The sequence below is a fragment of the Amphibalanus amphitrite genome, unplaced genomic scaffold (genome assembly GCF_019059575.1).
Source record: "Amphibalanus amphitrite isolate SeventyFive unplaced genomic scaffold, NRLGWU_Aamphi_draft 000381F_arrow, whole genome shotgun sequence".
NCBI lineage: Eukaryota > Metazoa > Arthropoda > Thecostraca > Balanomorpha > Balanidae > Amphibalanus > Amphibalanus amphitrite.
In genome coordinates, this window is record NW_024881875.1 from 76,278 (window position 1) to 92,020 (window position 15,743).

At 55.5% G+C, this 15,743-nt stretch overlaps 1 protein-coding gene across 1 annotated transcript in view; it reads left to right on the plus strand.

The window, feature by feature from the left end:
• Positions 1-15,743, plus strand: part of LOC122390073 — a 43,119-nt gene that overhangs the window by 16,785 nt on the left and 10,591 nt on the right. The window contains exons 11-15 of the mRNA XM_043382703.1: positions 46-5,305; positions 5,660-10,578; positions 10,881-11,031; positions 11,269-11,450; positions 11,981-12,184. Of these exons, the coding sequence (XP_043238638.1) occupies positions 46-5,305; positions 5,660-10,578; positions 10,881-11,031; positions 11,269-11,450; positions 11,981-12,184 (10,716 nt within the window). The remainder of the gene's footprint in view (positions 1-45; positions 5,306-5,659; positions 10,579-10,880; positions 11,032-11,268; positions 11,451-11,980; positions 12,185-15,743) is intronic.

A 15,743-nucleotide genomic window follows, 5' to 3' on the forward strand; every position in this document is an offset into this window, starting at 1 on the left:
GCTTTGACTGTATGGTTTTTAACTCGGGCATTTTGTGCTTCTCAGCTGGACGGAGCAGGTGATGAGGAACCGCCACCGGAGTCGAGACGCGTCTGGCGCCTGGGGACCACAGGGCGGCGCTGGGCATCTTCTTCCTCTGGCGTTGGTGGCGCCTTCAAGCCGGTGGTGGAGACGGGCGCACCAAGTGGAGTCGCTGGTCCAGCGGGTGACGGACTCGGCGGGGAGGACGCTCCGCAGGACCAATGGGACGGAGATGGTGTGCGAACTGGGAAGACGAGCTTATTGGTGAAGGGTTCGAGTGAAAAGGCAGGCCGTGAAGCTGTCCGATTGGTGGATGATGACCTTGCGACGAGGGAAAATGCGGCTTCCGGCACTCGGGAGAGCACTCTGATGGAGGGATGTGCGACGGATATGATCAGCGACGATAAATTAATCCCAGAAGATGTCGTTGGCGACGTTTCAGTGGCGACAAGAGCTAACGACATGTTCATGGTGAAAAATGTGTTGGTGGACCGCACAGCAGGAGAAGTGAGTGAAGATGTGCCTATGCCAGAGAGGACTAAGAACAAAGAGCTGATGGGAGAGTTGCGAGAAGATGGCGTGATGACTGATGATATCAGTGATTGCTCAATGACAGACGAAAGGACGATGGCCGTGACCGAAAAAGACACTGTCATGCCAGAAACGGATAGGGACGAAGAAGCAATGCATGAAGACGGTGTCCAGCTCAGTATATCGGCTCAAGAAGTTAGCCAGCCAGCTGCAGCGCAAGAGGTGGTCATGAACAATGACTGTATGACGATGAACCCGAATGAGATGGATTGTGCAGGAGTAGAAGAGATTCAAAATGACAGTGCGATGATAGATGAGCCTGATTCCAACAAGGAAAGTCCCGAGCAAGAGTCTGCAGATGAAACAATGACTGAAGGTAAAGGCCAGGATCAGGTCATGACTGACGACGACAGAGACAATGAAAATAAGGAGGAAATCACAGATGCTATTGTATCGGAAAATAGTGGCGACAAACCAAGGATGGAAGGCGAAATATCGAGTGAATTCACTATGACCCAGGAGATCACGAAGCCTACTGCACAGGTGAGGGATAGCTTGATGGATGTTTCCATGCCGGAACAGTGTTTGAAGAACACTACTGTGGCAGACGACAATGTAAAAGACGTCACCAAGATGGACAATATGGAGAAAGCTGGGACATCAGCAGAAGGTGGCGATGAAAATGTTACGATGTGTCAAGATCGCGCCTCCGTGGCTGACGATGCTCCGATGGTTGAAATAGCCGGAAACAGTAGCAAGGAAGGTGGCTGCAAATATGTGGCAGATGGAGAAGAACGGAGAGAAGCATCTACTGTTGAAAACGATGATATGAGGTCTGATATGCTTTGTGCAAGAAACGCCCAACGGAGTGAAGAGCAACAGAGAAGCGGAGCTTCAACTCTGATGGTGGATGACACTGGAACGAACCCAGAAACCCGGGAAAAGAACACCACAGACGCTTGTACAAATCGTCTGTCTGCCATGAAGGAAACTGACAATCAGTCGGAACCTAAGGATGGTTCTCTGGATGTCGAAAGTTCGTCACATGTCGATGGTGGTCAAAAGGCTTCAGAACGGGTCGCAACAGGCGCGTCTCGCTTGAGGATCGTTTCTCAGTCTGACAGCGAATTTTCAGTAGATTCTGCCTCTGACACGAATAGCCTGGTATCTATGGCGTCTCTTCTAGGTAGTCCTGTCGTTGTCCTCTCTTCACTCGACATGCCAGCTTCTGGAATTTGTTCTCCCCAAAAGACGCCGAAGAAATCGAAGCGCAGTGCCTTCCGACTCAGCGCACGCAAGTACGAACGGTGGCGTAGAAAAGAAAGGACAGCTCGTGCCGGTCATGTCTACGACGCGGAGTCTGCCAGAAGAGCTGCGAGTGACGCACGAAGTGACGACGACGACGTCTCGTTGTCTGGGGGCAGCGAGGGCTACTCATCGAAAGCAGAATCGGAGCGGAGTCGGTACAGCTGGCGCTACACGCCCACTGTGGATCTGGGCATGGCGTGGCTGGCGCTGCCCTCTGGTCAGACTGAGAGCGATGTGTGGCGCGCAGTGAGCGCAGCCGTCCTGGTGTCGCCGGAGGAAAGGGCTGCTGCTGACCGAGCCGATGCTAAAGGCGGCTCCGTGTGCGCCACGTCAACTCGCTCCTCCTCAACGGGGCGTTCAAAAGATGACAACGCTGACACTCAGCACAGAGAGAAATCTGGTCGCCCACATGCAAAAGTCTCTTCAAACGCTCCACCTGCGGCGAAGAAGCTCAGTTATACGGAAAAGCTCCTAGCAAGGCTCGATATAGATCTGGACCCCATCGTCCTTGTGGAGAGACTTTCACTTCACACTCTGAGCAAGCCACAAAAACCTACCGGGGATCTTTTCAAGTTGCGGCTCAGCAGAAACGCTAACAAACTGAGTTTGAGTCGCTCTCTGGCAGAGCGTGCAAAAACATCGGGCAAGACGGACACATCCAGCAGTCTGAGTGCCGCTGCGCGTAAAGCCAAATCGAGCATCACCCAGGCCAAGCGGATCATGAACAGTCCCACGAAGTCCGGGTTGAAACATCCGCAGATGAGGATAACGAGCGTTAGTCCCACCAAGGCGACGAAGCTCAGCAGCAGTGCCAGCAAGGTCAGGCCGTCTGGTCGCAGTCCTGCGTCAGCTCGTAAGGTACCTCTGTCGATCACTGTATCTCCACAAAAGAGACCTGGTGCCGGTACCTCATCACAGCCCAGTAAGAAAGCTCGCGTGAAAATCACGCCCCTTCGACCGCTGTCCAAAGTGCAGCCCAAGGCTCCCAATGTGACCAAGCCGAGCCCGTCTGCTATCAGAAGGGACAAGAGTCAGCCCAAGCGTTCTGTGCAGAAAGGTGGGTCCGGTCATGTCGAGGTGCTTCGCTGCCCTCACTCTAACCTGATCTGGGATGGGCACAATTTTGTTCGTCCACCGTCGCCGGAACCGTCGGAGGCGGCATCGATCATGGACAAGAGAAAACAGTCTGAGACCACGACAGCAAACCATGAAGAAAAGAGGCGTGTCACTGACCCATCAGTGTCGGGTCAGAAGGACCTCGATGGGTCCATCCCAAGTGATCCGCCGAGAGATAAAGGTCTTCGACCATCAGCTAAACAACGTCCACTCCTGACAGGTGTTAGAAACCCCATCTATAACCCAAGTCCGGTCGTGACACCTGAAGTATCGTCGCCCGCCTTTGAGGCTGCTCAGCATGTACCGCCACCGGCCAATCCACCATGGCATGGAGGACTGGCGCAGAACATTGGTTGGATGGGGTCTCAAGACTGCGACGCGGCAGAAGAGGAGGTTGATGTGAAACCGGTGCTGTGTTCTCCGGTGGGCTCAGCAGTGGACTCACCTATGCGCTCACCCGTGCTGCCACTGCAGGTGGAGCTTACAGTGCCACCGTCTCCTCAGTCTTCTTCCGCCGGTCCCGCGGGCTCCTCCCTCCACCGCGAGGGAGCCGTTTCTCGAAATTTGTTCACTGGCCCTGTCGACGGTCAGCAAGCGGCTTCTCACTCCCAGCAGCCGAAACCAGCTCACCCATTGGTCTCGCAGCCGACGTCACGGTCACAGCCGCAACTGTTCGGTCGAGGAGCAGGTATGGCTGCTTTACGACAGAGAAGCTACAGGCTAACTCGATCCTCAGACGGCAGTCTGATTGCTGTGCCGCTGCAGCCGGATAAACTACTTCAGCCACAACCATCGGTGATTCCACCACCTCGTCCTCCTCTCCCTCCCCCGCCGCCGCCGCCACCCCCTCCTCCGCCCTCACAAGCGCCTGCACTTCGACCCTCCAGCTCTTTGACGCCACTCGTGGGAAATCGATTGCTTGTAGGGTCCATTGAGGTGACGGTCGGTGCCGGTGATCCGCCTGTGGTGGCTGTTCGTCGGATTGGAAATCCCAGCAAACAACCACTCACCCCAGCGGAACTCAACAGTGTGCACAGCGCGCTGCAAAATGCCTTGAAGGTCAGGGGGCTGATCTCGTCGGAGAGCCAGTTGCATGGACCGCAGTTGCTACGGCCTCAGATGACAGGGCCGGCTGCTCCTGGCCCCGTGTATGAGCAAAGTCTGCAGTTCCGTCAAATAGAAGAGCAACGCCGGCGAGAGCTTCAACAACTGCAAGAGTCCCTTCAAAAGCAGCTGCATTCTAAGCCGCAGCAGAAACAAGGTCTGCAGGCGCAGCAACCGCAGCAGGTGCGGCAGGAGCAACAGCAACAGCAGCAGAAAGATCAACCCGCACGGCCTCCACCACAGCTACATAGACAACCACCCTTGGTCGCTATACCGTGGCATCACGGTTATTCGGCCCGTTACGGCAATGTCAATGGGGGACATACTGTATCCAAGGCCCAGTTCCGCCCCATCCTTCCCAACGTTTCCGCCACTTTGCCGTCTCAAGATGCTCTTGTGGTGAGTGATGCCCCTTCGAACATGGCGTCCAGTAGCTGCACTTCACGTACTGACGCCGGCCCTCGAGTTGTCCAGTCATCGGGGCAGTCACAGCCAGTGTCGCTTCAGCAGCAAGAGCGTCAGCCTGCATCCGCAAGCGCAACCCAAACTACACCTCGACCGCGGCCACCAGCTCTGCCGAGATGTTTCAGTCCAGTTTCATACATGGCAGCGGACAGCACCAGCGTCGAAGAAGCGAACTCGCGGTCCGTGCCAGCGGCAGTCAGTGCCGGCTCAGGGAAGTTGAGATCACCGCCAACTCAAACGACCGTGCGAAAGTCTACGGGAGAGCAGCATCGTTCTCAGGCCACCACACCGTCTGGGATCAATGTGACTGGTGCCTCGTCAAGTGACGCTTCAACTCCTGAACCCGTGATTGATGATGACTCAGACTGGGAGCCGGGTCACAGCACCAGTCCAAGTCGAACCAAGTCCAAACGGTCAGCCGATCGCCTCAGTGGAGATCCCAGGCAGTCTGATCACACATACTCTCCCGTTGTCAGGAATCGAAAGCGTGTGGAAGTCAACAGTCGACCGCGACCCGCCTCTAAGAAGCCACAGAAAACCCATTCCTCTGCAGGACACGGCCTATCTGATATTACTTTGGAATCGTTGCTATGGCCTCGCTCGTCTCGGGTCCCGGAGGAACAGGAAGACAGCATGCGCCATCTAGCCTTCCTGTCCTGCAGCAGCGCAGACAACAGTGGCGACCTGTCTCCGCCTGAGCCAACCACTCCAAGACAACCTGAGCGATCGTCCTCGTCCGGACCCTCCCACAGGAGCACAGGTGAGTTGGTCGCACTAGACGGTCTAAGAATGTTTCCGCTAGTTTTTACCATATTTTTTGCAATTAAATACTTTTCAGTTGCTTTCTTTTTCACCGTGTGGAGAGCATTAATCCAATTTTTATTCTGTTGCCGCCTGCCGGTCGGATATCTGTCACCGTGCTCCCGGACTTAAATATTTAGAGGTTTTCGAATGACCTCGTATTCAACGCACCTGTAAAGCCCAATTATCTCACAGTAATTTCCATCGGTTTAAGCAAGGAGCAACTCGAACTTTTAGTTGCTAAGGTTTACTGTTTGTTTTTGATAATGCCGTTCCAGACATCCATCACTTACGCTTATCTTTTTTGTGACAGGTGGTCCAGAACGTGCCAAAGGCAGTGGTGGCAACCGCAGCAAGTCTCCGACGTCGCCCGGTCGGCGCCCGCTGTCATCTCCAGAGCTGTTTGAACCTCTGAACGCTGAGGCGTCTTCCGACTCTGATTCGGACGACGTACGGGTGGAGTCGCCTATACCGCAGCGGTCCAGTGGTGCCATATCATCAGCATCGTCAAGGCCTTCTGGCACCGCCGACGTCAATCCCCCTAGGCTCAACCTCACTGTCGTATCCGATACTGTCAACGCACCTTGTCGCATGAACACCAGCGTAAACGCCAATGCATCAACTGCTAATGCCATCCGCATTCGCCCTCCGCTCTCCAATGAGCCATCTGCTTTGTCACAAGCTTGGAGCTTTGGTGTCAGGTCACCCCGCATGTCTCGTGATCCTGGCAGCTCGCAGGTCACCAATGACAGACGGGGATCGAAACATTCACCGTCCGCTCGTCGGGTGGCCAGACGTGGCGGTGGTTCAGCCCGGAGCCGAAGCAAGACACGACCTACGCAGCAAGTGGATACCTTTGGTACAGAGGTATTGATTCCTGTAAACAGTGGAACATCGCAGCCCAGGGTGCGGACGGTAGTGCCAGACGCCGCGTCTGAGACTCACTCTATCGGCAGTGAAAGGCTGGCTGCGCCTCGACCTACGCCGCCTGCCAGATCAGCTAGGAGTGTGGGCACACCGGTCGTAGGATGGAACTCGTCTTCTGGGGTACCCGTACTGTCGACGGGAACCGGGACAAGGCCAAGGGACGTAGCAGATGCACGTTCAAAGGGACGTCAAACAGATCGCGCTGCTTCCGTACGCGCAAGTGCCAACACGTCACCTCGGGCCAGGAACATGCCGACAGCTCGGAAACGTACTTACTCCTCGACAAACAGATCAAGAGTCGCCAACAGTACACCCGACCCGCCAGTTCAACTGCGGATAGCGGAAGTAACCTCATTGGCCAGGACACCGCGTGAGGGAAGCGCTGCTGCTCGTGGAAGCACATCCGGAAATGACAAAGCTCGCACCGTTGGAGTCACTGCTGCAGGCGGCGACAGCGATGATGACGAGATCACAATGGTGTTCGACAGCTCTCAGCGCCAGGTGGAAGTCATTGATTTGGACGATTCCTCGGATGAGGGGCAGGGAATGGAAGCTGAGACTCCCGTTAGGGATAGGTCGTGCAGCCAACAAGTACGTCCTGTTACCTCAGTTGCTCCGTGTGGTGCTGGTGCCAGCATATCCGATGGTGGCACGCGGGGTTCGGGGAGTCCAGCGCGTAGCGCCCCGAGAGGCCGACCCGACCGTCCGTCTGATAGTAGCTCTAGAACGGAAGGCAGCAATAAAAATGCGCGACAGACGGCTTCATTACGAGCGGTTCGTCTGACCCGCAAGCGTGACAACTCAGAAGCAAGTCAGCCGAGAAACAGCGCTTCGAACGATACTCCGCGACGTGGTGCTGGAGATGGGAACACTCAACGTCCCACGATGAATGACTTTTTCGATGCACTTACCATAGGTGCGGATGAAGTTTTAGGGAGCGACGCGGGGGTGGGTTCGTCTCTGTCATCGATCACCCAGGATGCTGCGAATGGACAAACTTCAGCTGGAAGTGAAGCTTCTCGAAACCTCCCTTCTGCACCAGGCGCCACGTCATCATCGACTGAGGACATGATTGACGTGTTGAAAGCTGCTGCCAGGGAATCTCTTGAGCCTTTGCGCGACGCGTCAGCTGCTATACCACAAACACAGGAGTGGGATGACGCAGAACCGGATGTCCTCCCCTCTCAAGGGTACAATGATCCAGGTGTCAATGCTAGCTCGCTTGCAGGCACGACCTGTAGTGTTACAGACCCCGAACATCCAGCTGAATCGAAGGGCGACGGTGGCAGAAGGGACAGTCTCTCTTCGGATGATAGTTTACCGAGCCGATTGGTCATCTGCAGCCCCCCGTCGGGGCCGAATTCAGGAGACCCTGATCCATCCTCGCCGAGAAGCGCAACGAGGGATGACGACGACGCTGATGAATCCGCCTACCTGCCGATTCGCATGAGCTGCTTGTACGATGGCGACGCGTCTCTAAATGCCGACAGCTCGTCTCAGTCTGCGTCGCCTTTCATTCGGGTTGAGTCTGGTCAGAAAATTCCCAGGCCGACATCGCCCGTCGAGCGGTCTGATAAAGTGGACCAAGAAAACGTGGTGCTATCCCCACCTGGTTCTGGACCCAGCGGACCAGGCTCGCCAGGGTTTGATGACGACATTCAGAAAACAGGGGAGTCTCTGTTCGACATGGTTGAGGCCATAGAACAAGACTCGTCCACGTCTGAGCAGCCGTGTCCAACTCACTTGCCTTCAGCCACAAAGCTTCCAAGCGGATCAACGACAACATCTCACGTAGCAGCAAACGCTGTTCCGCGGTCAGAGGATAATGGCTTGGGACCGAAGCTGATGGAGCCAAGTTCTCCGCAAGCGGCTGAACTGTCCCCCATGCTGGACGAGAATCATGTGCCCGAATCATCCGTTCGTGAGGGAGACGTCGTAGCGTCTGAGGCAGACTCATCGCCGACAGAACATAGTGTGGAAAGGCAGGCTCAGCCTGGAACATCCATCCGGACGTCACTGCCCAGTCCTGTGACAGGGACTCGACCAGAACCCAGTAAAGATTCGCCTGCGAAAACTTTGTCGCCCTGCTCTCCTAGAAAAGTCCAAACGTTTGACGACGCAGACATGTTTGACGACAGCTTGGAAGCATACTCGCTGTCCACCGTCATTGACCAAACAGACGATTCGATGCCTCCACAAAAGAACCCTGGTACTGGCATCCATCAAAGAAGCCCGTCTCCGCCAAAAAGCACAGCGACAAAAGAGTTCGGCAATAAACAAGAACACAACACTCCAAAAGATGCGAGCTTGCCAAAAGCTGGGACTTTGAATTATAGCAAAGTGGACGCTGTGCCGAAGGACATCTTTGCATCAAGCAGAGTCGATACAGCATCACCACAGCATGATGAGACTGCATCCTGTCTGCAAGCTGGAGCGGGGCTGGATCAACTCCCAGTGATTGATACGGCGTCCGCGCGCTCTGAGAGTATCAATGAGACAATGAAGCTATCACCCGGTAAGGTGACATCAGGAGAAGGGCTTTCTCCGAAGTTCTTGAGCACTGTGACTGGCTCGGATTCGCTACGACGGGTGTCTGAAACGGGGTCTGATGCGCGTGTGGATGAGATTTCGTTGGAGTCGACAGTACAGTCTCTGGAATGCTTTGAGGAGATGCCACCCAGCTTATCTCCGCAAGCCTCAACAGAACAAGATGGAACGCCACTGGTCGGTGGTGGTGGTGGAACTGAACTGGTGGTGTCAAAACCAGCAGGTGTAGTACCGGTCATGGATGCTTCAAGAGCTTGTCTCTCTGATACCTCCACAAAAGCAACAGTTGGAGACACTGATGTCAGTGAATCGGAAGTCCAAAGGCACGCGAATCTGGCTAGTGGAAGCATCCCCACCAAGCCGGATTTTTGTGAAGCCCCACTGGTGTTATCAGCTGGCGCGGAGACGCCGGCGTCTGCTGCTCACTCGAATACGGCCCCCGCGAGGGACGGTGTGGCAGGCTCAGACGATACACCAGTGGGGCTTCTGGAGGGCGGTACCACTACCGACCGTCAAGACCGGCCCGATCGACCCAATCGGAATCCTAACATCGCGACATCATGCGCATACTCTGGCACTCGCTCTGGTAGAGTGTGCCTGCTGCTGCCTCCCCCGCCCACGGTCGACTCAGTGATGGCATCGCTGCGCTCCGAGGGCCTTCCATCAGCACCCACACGCCCGATCCTGGGCGTGGGTCGCGCTGACTCCTCTCTGCCACCGTTCGAGGGCGAGTTCCAGTCGAACGGGCTATACCACTGGCGTGCGGTGGGCGCGGCGGCTGGCGCGGACGCCGCGGACGTCACGGCGCTCGTCTCGGCGCTGGGGGAGGGAGGCGGCGCCGCCCTGCTCGCCAGTCGCCACCGCTGCACTCTGACGCCAGCTCGCCCGCCGCCCAGTCGCGCGGTGGTGATGGCCTGGCTCAGTGGACGACGTCCCCACCGAAGCGGGCCAAAGGCCGACTCTTCCGACTCCTCGGCCAGTGAGGACACCGACTCCGAGGACGACCACCAGAACGCCACCGAGCCCGGAGAGAATCAGAGCACGACGGCGGGGCCCAGCAGCGCCAGCACTCCCCTCCCTGGGCCGGCTAGCTCCTCCGGCAGACCGCCCTCGGCGCTCGGACTGACACCAGTCTGCGGAGAACCGGCCGTGCGGCGGTCGGCTGCCTACGGCACGGTAACGTCCGTCCTCACACCGGTGCGTCCCAGGCCGACCAGACGGCGCCGCCTGGTGCCGCCGCTGCCCGGACCGGCGGCGGGGGTGGAGAATACAGCGGCAGAGGGACGGAGGAGGCTGGAGAGGGTGGCCGAGGTGGAGGAGGGAAGACAGGAAGCGGGAAGTGAAGAGTCGGGGATTGGAGAAAGGCCAGCAAGCGGAGATGGACCGGCGAGCGGAGAGGCAGAGAATGGAGGTAGGAGCGGAGAGGCGAAAAGTGGGGAAAGGTCAGCAAGTGGAGAAGCGGAGAGCGAAGAGCTGGCGGCGGTGACGGGCGGTAGCTCGTCTCAGGAGACCCGGTTCTCCGCCACCAGCGGCGGCCGGGACTCGCGCCTGGACAAGGACCCGGTCCCGGTGACCCCGGGCCGTGACCTGACCTCGCCTCTGCCGCCGTCGGCCGCCCGCCGGCACATGACCTCGCCCCTAGAGCCGTCTCTGCTCATCAGTCCCTCGTTCGGCCTGCCGAGGGCCAACAGCACAGACAACTCGTTCGGCTTCAGAATGGACTCGGACAACCTACAGGAGGCGCTCTGCTCCCACCAGGTGAGTTGTTCGTACTTTTACCGTAGTTTACTTGTCCTTGCGATTATATGGCTATAAGTGGCGGCAGTCGATAATTTGATAAAACGGTCATTGGATGTAGTCATTGGCTATGTTTTTCATTTTAATTCATCACTCGTTTAGTTGTCTTTTCATTCAGGTTATCCTTGCAGATTTGCTACTGAAGGCGTTCATGATGCCTGATCTTTATGGATCTGCGAACTCATCCATCATTTACATGTTTTTATCTTATCACCTCTCCTCCCAGTCTCGGCTCTAATACCGCTCCACGATATCGTTCACAGTACCAGTACCTGACGTGCCTCAGTCTGGAGGTGCACGCACTGACCCGCGCCGACCTGCGGCCGGACCCTGAACATGACGCCCTGGTGGCGGTGTTCTACCACATCACTGACGACGTGCCCGAGAACTGGGTCCGACCCCGGGAGAGCACCGGTGGGTGGCCGATGGCGGGGATATGTGATTGGTGTTAGGAGGAGATTTGAACATGGCTAGTGTGATCGGAAAGTGCGTACATTACCTACATGACTTACATTACGTACATTACTTACAAGCTTCCAGGCCAAATACTAATGTCTCCTTTGTTTGTGAGGTATAGGTGTTACGAAGCTATCGTTGCATTATCCCAAATAATTCGTTTAGTGACCGGCCGCCGCTGCCTCCCTCGGCCAGGCTGCATTGTGGTGGACGCGGCGTCTGTGGTTGCCGAGTCGGCCGGCAGTCGGCGCGACCTGCTCGGCTCGGCCGGCCTGGCCGGCGTTCAGGTGCGGTACGTGGCGGACGAACACTGCCTGCTGGACGCTGTGGTCGAGCTGGTGGCGGCCGCCGACCCCGACATACTGCTCGGCTGGGAGGTTAGTCAATTACTGACGGAGGGAGGCTGTTTCCCCGTGCCAGGTACAGCAGCAGCAGCTGTCGTGAGAGTACGTGCTGGAGCGGCCCGAGTGTCTGACGCCTTCTCTCCCTGTGACAGGTACAGCAGCTGTCGTGGGGGTACGTCCTGGAGCGAGTGTCTGACGCCCTCTCCCATTGACAGGTACAGCAGCTGTCCTGGGGGTACGCCCTGGAGCGGGCCGAGTGTCTGACGCCCTCTCTCCCTGTGACAGGTACAGCAGCTGTCCTGGGGGTACGCCCTGGAGCGGGCCGAGTGTCTGACGCCCTCTCTCCCTGTGACAGGTACAGCAGCTGTCCTGGGGGTACGCCCTGGAGCGGGCCGAGTGTCTGACGCCCTCTCTCCCTGTGACAGGTACAGCAGCTGTCCTGGGGGTACGCCCTGGAGCGGGCCGAGTGTCTGACGCCCTCTCTCCCTGTGACAGGTACAGCAGCTGTCCTGGGGGTACGTGCTGGAGCGGGCCGAGTGTCTGACGCCCTCTCCCATTTACAGGTACAGCAGCTGTCGTGGGGGTACGTGCTGGAGCGGTCCGAGTGTCTGGGCCGGCCGCTGACGGCTGCCCTCTCCCGGCTGCCGCTCAGTGAACGGGCGTCCCGCGCGGCGGCCGAGTCCGACCTGTACGGCTCGGAGCACACCTCAGAGATCCACCTGGCCGGCCGGATCGTGCTGAACGTGTGGCGCCTGCTGCGGCCGGAGGTTAGTCGGAGAACGGGAATTCCTGTTTGTTACGCCATACGCGGAATACCACAAATGTGAAATGGCCGAGTGGTCCTTTCAAGATGTTAGTATCTGCATATGTGCTTCGCCAATTACGGGACTGCTTCTGTTAAACTAGCAGTAGCATGCGTCTTAAGTTGAGGACATTCTTACCTCTGCAACTCAGCTAGAAAAATACTAGGGTGACCCGCGTGCTCCGCAACGCGAAAGGGGGCATTTTCGATCGGACGGTGTTTGGTTTTTCTTGTGTCGGTTGGGTTATCTATCCATTTCGGTCGATTGCTTTTTGACGGCTAAACGTTTTGGTTTGTGGAAAAATATCCACCGCATCGAGGTGCCCGTGTCTGATAAGCATGCTTTCCACTTCAGAATCTGTCAAATGTGCTTTATAATTTAGGCGCGTAGTTTTATGACAAATTAAAGGCGTAGATAATCTACTATTATAAATCTTAAAAAGTCCGCCGCCGCCCACGCCCACGCCGCCGTCGGGGTTACTCCCAAAAAGGCTTATTGCGGCGCCGTCGATTGACGCAGGACGGTGAAATTTTGACGACTCGTGGGTCACGTAAATGAACAGGTCGTATTAAATTTTGGGCACGATGCGGCGGGGGGTGCGCCCGTGGCGCGTGCTCATGTGCGCCATAGGGTTAGCATTAGAATCGACAAAAATAGGCCATTGCTCGGGAACGGTGAGGGCCACGGGGGTGAAATTTTCACGCCAAGTCGAGCGCGTGCACTCATTTGTCGTATTAAATTTTCGACGGTGTGGGTTCAGCGGTGTGCACGTGGTGGGGGCGCGACCGGCGCCGAGCAGAGGGCACGTGCTTTAGGCTCAGTTTCTTCGCCTGCAGAACTGAGCGAAATCAGAGCCGGGAGGTCGTTGACCTTTGGCAATGAATACCGACGCCGGGCACCGCTCGCCAAGAGGATTCGCCAGTAAATACAATTAATTTGTTTTTGCAATATCTCAGCCGTTTCTGGGCCGATTTAGCTGAAACTTGGACTGTCGGTGGTAGTGTAGGGTAGGGTAGGGTAGGGTAGGGTAGGGTAGGGTAGGGTAGGGTAGGGTAGGGTAGGGTAGGGTAGGGTAGGGGTAGTAGTAGGGTAGAGTAGGATAGGGTAGGGAAGGGTAGAATAGGGTAGGGTAGGGTAGGGTAGGGTAGGGTTGGGTAGGGGACTGTAGGGTAGGGTAGGGTAGGGTAGGGGATTGTAGGGTAGGGTAGGGTAGGATAGGGTAGTGTAAGGGTAGGGTAGGGTAGGATAGGGTAGTGTAAGGGTAGGGTAGGGTAGGGTAGTGTAAAGGTAGGGTAGGGTAGGGTAGGGTAGGGTAGTGAAGCAGTAGGGTACACTGAGAAAAAAATTGACTCTAGGGGTAGGGTAGGGTAGAGTAGGGTAGGGTAGGGTAGGGTAGTGTAGGGTAGGGGTAGGGTAGGGTAGGGTAGTGTAGGGGTAGGGTAGTGTAGGGTAGTGTAGGGGTAGAGTAGGGTAGGGTAGGGTAGGGTAGGGTAGGGTAGGGTAGGGGTAGAGTAGGGTAGGGTAGGATAGGGTAGGGTAGGGTAGGGTAGGGTAGGGTAGGGTAGGGTAGGGTAGGGTAGGGTAGGGTTGAATTGAGTAACATCCTAACTTATACAAAGGGCTCGAACAACTCGCATGCATCACCATCATACTTTACAGTTCAATTAAAAGCAGTTACCCAGTTCTACAGAAGTAATACCAATAAAAATGCAAGTTTCTACACCCAAACTAATGCATCCGTTAATCATACGTATCAAAACATACAGTTATCGCGTAAACCTGTACCTCTAGTCTATATTATAAATCCTAAAGAGTCCGCCGCCGTCGGGGTAACTCCCAAAATGGCTTATTACGGCGCCGTCGATTGACGCAGGAGGGTGAAATTTTTGCCACTCGTGGGTCGCGTCATTCAACAGGTCGTATTAAATTTTGGGCACGATGCGGCCGGGGGTGCGCCCGTGGCGCGTGCTCACGTGGTGTGCCATAGGGTTTACACTAGAATCGGCAACAGGCTATTGCTCGGGAACGGTAAGGGCTACGGGGGTGAAATTTTCGCTGTAAGTCGGACGCGTGCACTCAATTGTCATATTAAATTTTCGAGGGTGTGGGCTCGGCGGTGTGCACGTGGTGCGGCCGCGACCGGCGCCGAGCAGAACGCACGTGCTTTAGGCTCAGTTGTTCGCTTGCAAAACTGAGTGAAAAGCATCAGAGCCGGCAGGTCATTGACCTTTGACAACGAAGGCCGACACAAGGCACCGCTCGCCAAGGGGATTCGCCAGTAAATACAATAAATTTGTTCTTGCAATATCTCAGCCGTTTTTGGGCCGATTTAGCTGAAACTTGGATTGTCGGTGGCAGTGTAGGGTAGGGTAGGGTAGGGTAGTGTAGGGGTAGGGTAGGGTAGGGTAGGGGATTGTAGGGTAGGGTAGGGTAGGGTAGGGGATTGTAGGCTAGGGTAGGGTAGGGTAGGGTAGAGTAGGGTAGGGTAGGGTAGGGTAGGGTAGGGTAGGGTAGGGTAGGGTAGTGTAGGGGTATGGGTAGGGTAGGGTAGGGTAGTGTAAGGTTAGGGTATGGGTAGGTTAGGGTAGGGTAGGGTAGGGTAGGGTAGGGTAGGATAGGGTAGGTTATGGTAGGGTAGGGGATTGTAGGGTAGCGTAGGGTAGGGTAGAGTAGGGTAGGGTAGGGTAGGGTAGTGTAGGGGTAGGGTAGTGTAGGGGTAGGGTAGGGTAGGGTAGGGTAGGGTAGGGGATTGTAGGGTAGGGTAGGGGATTGTAGGGTAGGGTAGGGTAGGGTAGGTTAGGTTAGGGTAGGGGATTGTAGGGTAGGGTAGGGTAGGTTAGGTTAGGGTAGGGTAGTGTAGTGTAGGGGTAGGGTAGGGTAGGGTAGGGTAGGGTAGTGTAGAGGTAGGGTAGGGTAGTGTAGGGGTAGGGTAGGGTAGGGTAGGGTAGGGTATGGTAGGGTAGGGTAGGGGTAGGTTAGGGTAGGGTAGGGTAGGGTAGGGGTAGGGTTAAGTTCAAAAAGGGCCTAACATACAAAACACTTGAACACCCCGCACCTATCACCAACCCTTACAGTTTAATTAAAAATAGCTACCCAAATCTATCCAAATAATACATAAAAAATACAAGTCAATCACCCAAACTAATGCACCCGTAACATAACATAAATCAAAACATACAGTTATCGCGTAAACCTGTACCTCTAGTTTTCACTAAAAATCGTTTTGCAGAGGTTTGAAACATTTATATTTTTAAGAATACTGTTGCTTGTCATGCAAACGTGATGATTGGATCTTGGAGAGAATTGAATGCTCTTTCCATTGATAGCATTTTCAATTGTCAAACGTATCAGGTTAAGCAGCAAAATCCGTGTAATTATTTAGTGGCACATTTTGGACAAATACCATTTAATTCAGCGATTTTTTCCACCTTGTTTTTGATCAATTAGCTTTTCACAATTTTTCCATGAGAGGCGGTACATTTCCCTTGCCAATAGGCATTGTTTTAACTCTCTCAGTCTGACG